At 45.1% G+C, this 4,962-nt stretch overlaps 1 protein-coding gene across 1 annotated transcript; it reads left to right on the top strand.

The window, feature by feature from the left end:
* The first annotated feature begins 2,310 nt into the window (after nucleotides 1–2,310).
* On the top strand, nucleotides 2,311–3,736 carry LOC143767620 (uncharacterized). Its single transcript, XM_077256060.1, has 3 exons — nucleotides 2,311–3,015; nucleotides 3,127–3,158; nucleotides 3,437–3,736. Exons 1-3 carry the CDS (start codon nucleotides 2,608–2,610, stop codon nucleotides 3,498–3,500), a joined length of 504 nt encoding a protein of 167 aa, XP_077112175.1. The 5' UTR covers nucleotides 2,311–2,607; the 3' UTR covers nucleotides 3,501–3,736.
* Nucleotides 3,737–4,962: the final 1,226 nt, after the last annotated feature.

Below are 4,962 nucleotides of genomic sequence, written 5' to 3'. Positions count from 1 at the left end.
AAAGCCAAAAACATCACTGCTCTAGAGGAGATCTGCATGGAGGAATGGGCCAACATACCAACAACAGTGTGTGGCAACCTTGTGAAGACTTACAGAAAACGTTTGACCTCTGTCATTGCCAACAAAGGATAGATTACAAAGTATTGAGATTAAATTTTGTTTCTGACCAAATACTTATTTTCCACCATAATATGCAAATAAAATGTTAAAAAAACAGACAATGTGATTTTCTGGATTTTTTTTTCTCAGTTTGTCTCCCATAGTTGAGGTCTACCTATGATGTAAATTACAGACGCCTCTCATCTTTTTAACTGGTGGAACTTGCACTATTGCTGACTGACTAAATACTTTTTTGCCCCACTGTATATATATATATATGTGTCAACACCCTCTTTTAATCAACCTAGCGCCTTTTGTCTCCATGTAAACTACTCTGCTGGGATTGCGTGCATTATCTCAGTCTCCTCTCCTTGCCGGCCTTATTTGTGCAGGCGTTTTGAGTGTTAATGTCATTTCGGCAACCATCTAGCCTGGACTGTTGTATTACTCTGCGGTCTCCTTTTCTAGCCTGCTTCAATAATGCCGGTACTTCAGCGTCAATGTTTCTATTGCAACCACTTAGCTGGGATCCCGTGAGTCATTCTATGGTCTCCTCTCCCTGCCTGCTTCCACTGCGCAGGTGCCTGGGTGTCACTGCCCCCATAGCAACCTTTTAGCCGGGATTGTGTGTATTACTCTGCAGCCTCGGCAACACAGCAGGAGCTGCCCACTGCACAAGTGCAGTGGGATTAACCTGGTAACCCGGAAGTATATGCCTCCAGATCTCTGCACGTCATAGCAATGCTCACAGGTGATATTTATTTCGCTTCATTATTTGGCTATATTAAAACGAGTCTAGGCTGTTTACCTCACATTTCCCCTGAGGAAGATGCCCTTGTAGCATCGATACGCGTGGGGCTCAAGCTCTCCCCAGTATTAGCACTTTATATTTGAACTACCTCATCTCTACTCGGCATCTTTGCACTCCAGGCTCCTTTGGAGTTTACTATCTGCCTCGCTCCTGGTCTTTAGGTGATATATTCCTTTACAACTTGGCTATTGTTTCTGGGTGGTATATCGTTATCTAATATGTGGTTATCTTACCCCCAGTTCTCTGGTTAACATCTTATATATTGTTTTGCTTTCATTGGAATTCTTAGGGTGCATGAGGGGGCATACTCTGAGCCTAAATTTGTGTGTATATTATACCTTTATCCTTAATACTGCTTGATGTCTGTAGGGTACACGTTGGTGGTATAAGAGTATATATTAGTGTACGTGTTTTAATTCATATGCACGCACCTTCTCTAAATATTTGTCACATTGTTCAGTGCTAAAATGACATTTGTCTCCAACTGTCTGGGGGGTTGCATGTAGCTTACTAGCTATGTGCTGTTTTTTCCGTTTTTAAATGCTTTTAAATGTATGTCTCGTTTTGATGTGCCTTTTTGAATAAAGTTGTTATCTTTTAATGGTCGATCCCAGTGTTATGCATATCCTTTTTCTTAGTTTTTCTCGTTCTCTATCTCTTTCAGCTCATCAACAGTAAGTATATCTGTTGTTTCATCTGCCATACAGCAATGCTAATTTATGTGTATCTGCAGAGATCTGTTTGAGCTTGCAAGTTTGTTAACAAATACGTTTTTACGCTAGCTGGCAGCCATTTTGAGCTATTGCTTTATGGATAGTGTATTGTAGAGTGATGTATACTACATCTCTGCAGAGATCTGTTTGAGCTTGCAAGTTTGTAAACAGATATGCTTTTGCGCTGTAGTATTGGCCGTTAGTGGTCATTACTGGGCAACAAGGATTTGGTGATGTGGTGTGTTAAGATGTTAAGATGTTCACCAACAAAATGGCCACCGCAAAATTAACATTTGCCATCCACAAAATAGCCACCATTAGAATTAACACTTTTTCCACCCACACAATGGCTGCTAACAATAGGAAAAGCACACGGCCCATCCCATCCACAAAATGGCTGCTAACAATAGGAAAAGCACACGGCCCATCCCATCCACAAAATGGCTGCTAACAATAGGAAAAGCACATGGCCCATCCCATCCACAAAATGGCTGCTAACAATAGGAAAAGCACACGGCCCATCCCATCCACAAAATGGCTGCTAACAATAGGAAAAGCACACGGCCCATCCCATCCACAAAATGGCTGCTAACAATAAGAAAAGCACACGGCCCATCCCATCCACAAAATGGCTGCTAACAATAGGAAAAGCACACGGCCCATCCCATCCACAAAATGGCTGCTAACAATAGGAAAAGCACACGGCCCATCCCATCTACAAAATGGCTGCTAACAATAGGAAAAGCACACGGCCCATCCACAAAATGGCTGCTAACAATAGGAAAAGCACACGGCCCATCCCATCCACAAAATGGCTGCTAACAATAGGAAAAGCACACGGCCCATCCCATCCACAAAATGGCTGCTAACAATAGGAAAAGCACTCGGCCCATCCCATCCACAAAATGGCTGCTAACAATAGGATAAAGCACACAGCCCACGCACTTTCTTGCTTGCTGTAACTTAACTATTTCTTTTTTTCAGATGTCTGCCAATGACCAGGAGTTTGTTCGGGCACTCATCGATATGTACCGCTCCCTGCCCAGCTTGTGGAAGATCAAGTCTGCGGATTACAGCAACCGCTACAAGAAAAAAGATGCGTACAAGAAGCTGGTGGCCCTCTTCAAGCAGCATCATCCCACTGAGCCGGTGGATGAAAACATTGTGCGGAAGAAGATCCAGGCTCTCCGCACAGTGTACAAAAAAGTGAACAAGGTCGAAAAGTCGATGAAGTCTGGGGCCGGAACCGACGACTTCTATGTGCCCAAGTTGTGGTACTATGACCTTTTGGCGTTCACTCGGGACCAGGAAATCGCTCACCCGTGCCAGACCGTGACAAGTTTTTGTGCGCCATCTGCAGAAGATATCCTGCCCGAGTCTCCTGACGAGCATGTAAGTACCCCCTAGCTTCCCTGCTTGTAGCATGCCGTGTGTCTTGTATGTTTATGAGACTGCATGGTTTCCAATAATAATAATTCACGTTTTTCATGTTTAATCCACCAGATAATAACAGTTGCCACTTCCTGTTCAGATAAGTATGTCCAAACAGTCCTTCCCTTCCTTTAAATGCTGTCTTATTTTAAAAGTCTAACATTAATTTAAGTTTTGTGTCTTCCGCACATTCGTACAGTATAGCCGGCAAAAGTAGTTCAGCCCAGCTCTGTAAGCTCTGTAACCCCTGTGGTTTTCTACCTAGATAACTGTTCCTCATAGCTTCCCATGGACAGGCATAGAGGTGTTGGGGAGGTGGGGGCTCTCTAGGGCTGATTTGTTTCTATGTTATTGACTTTTTTTTTTTTTCCTATACTCGCAGGTACCTCCGCAACAGCTCGAAACACCGGAAGGTAACGATGACCAGACCCCATAGTCCTCCATAAGCCCATGTGTCGAGGAGCAGACACGTCCACAGCGGTCATCTCGCAAAAGGAAGGCGACTGCAGGCACACCTGTGGATCTCCTGGCACTGGCCAACAACATTATGACCCAGCATGCCACAACCCAGCTCACTGGATTCCCATCCTTCGTTGAGGAATGGTTAAACAGATTGGACGTTACCCAGCGAACGCACGCGGAGAGATTAATGTTTGAGGCTTTGAACGCGGCTGCCGCTGGCAAACTGAGTGAGTACAAGAGATGTGGTGCACTCCGCATGGAAAAAAAAAAAAAAAAAAAGGTGCAAGCTGAACACAAAGTCACAATGTCTATAGAAAAAACAGCCGCACACTCAAGACTTGCAGGTTTTTACGTGAAAGTTGTATTTTTTATTTTTAGTACAGGCATCACCAAATGCTTATTAGTGTTCAGAGAAAATGACGGATACTTTAAGTTACGGTTAACGTTTCGACCAAGGCTGGTCTTTGTCAAAACCACACGTTTAATGGAGGGTAGAAAAGGTACAGAGGCAGTCTGGAGTGGGCGGAGTCTGCAAGGGTCCTGTAGCACTGAGTCCGTCTCCTTGGTGAGACATCAACGATGACCACCAGCGACCGTCAGCCCAGGGGCCAGTTTTATTGGGGACACCAGCAGGAGCCCATGCACAGCACTCCTGTCCGCAGACCTGGCCCACATCATTTGCAGTTCCGGACACCACCTCCACCCCCTTCTTTTGGTGACTTTTCTCAAGGACCTCCTACGGCCACACACCAGTACAGCGAGATGGACACCTACTATCAACATCTGTAGGGTTCTTGGCTTGAAAACAATAGAGACTTCTGTTTCATAAGCTCCATAATCCCCTATGCCTACTCCCCTGCACTCACTGCCCGGCGCCCGCTCCGTAATCCCCTATGCCTATGCAGCATCAATAGTAAAAATACGTCATGTCAAAAATAATTAAAAAAAAAAACCCCGGTGTCAGAGTTTTCTGGGAGAAGGGCTTCAGAAGGTTGGGATGCAGTGGGAACGCCTCATCTCCGACAAACACAAAGTTCATGTTTTCAGTTGTGTCGCTGTTGGGCGGCAAGGCCAGTTTGCGTTCTTTCAAGCGGTCCCCAAAATTGGTGTGCTCCAATACTCCGCCATCAGATACTCTCCCGTTGATCCCTACAGCCACACTTATAAATTCATAGTTTGCATTAACGAGGGCCATGAGAATAATGCTGAAATAACCCTTGTAATTGTAGAAAAATGAGCCGGAGTGTGGTGGTTGGGTGATGCGGTCATGTTTCCCATCCAAGGCCCCACCGCAATTTGGGAATTGCTGCCATTGCTGCTGAAATCCATGGGAAATCTGTTTCCAATCATCCTGGGTCTCCGGGAAAGGCATGTAAGTGCGGTGTAAGGCTGAGACGATTGCTTTACATGTCTCTGGGATGATGACGCTGAGCAGGGATCGGGAAA

This window comes from Ranitomeya variabilis, chromosome 4 (assembly GCF_051348905.1).
Source record: "Ranitomeya variabilis isolate aRanVar5 chromosome 4, aRanVar5.hap1, whole genome shotgun sequence".
NCBI classification, from domain to species: Eukaryota; Metazoa; Chordata; class Amphibia; order Anura; family Dendrobatidae; genus Ranitomeya; species Ranitomeya variabilis.
The sequence above is the reverse complement of the archived record's forward strand: the minus strand, read 5'-3'. Positions and strand labels throughout refer to the sequence as shown.

What these genes read in the sequence shown, in the direction of transcription:
- LOC143767620 (XM_077256060.1), top strand. Translation starts at nt 2,608, where the DNA reads ATGTCTGCCAATGACCAGGAGTTTGTTCGGGCACTCATCGATATGTAC. An exon ending in CCGAGTCTCCTGACGAGCAT is followed by an intron (nt 3,016 to 3,126) that starts GTAAGTACCCCC and finishes TTAATCCACCAG; the next exon opens with ATAATAACAGTTGCCACTTC. An exon ending in GCCACTTCCTGTTCAGATAA is followed by an intron (nt 3,159 to 3,436) that starts GTATGTCCAAAC and finishes CTATACTCGCAG; the next exon opens with GTACCTCCGCAACAGCTCGA.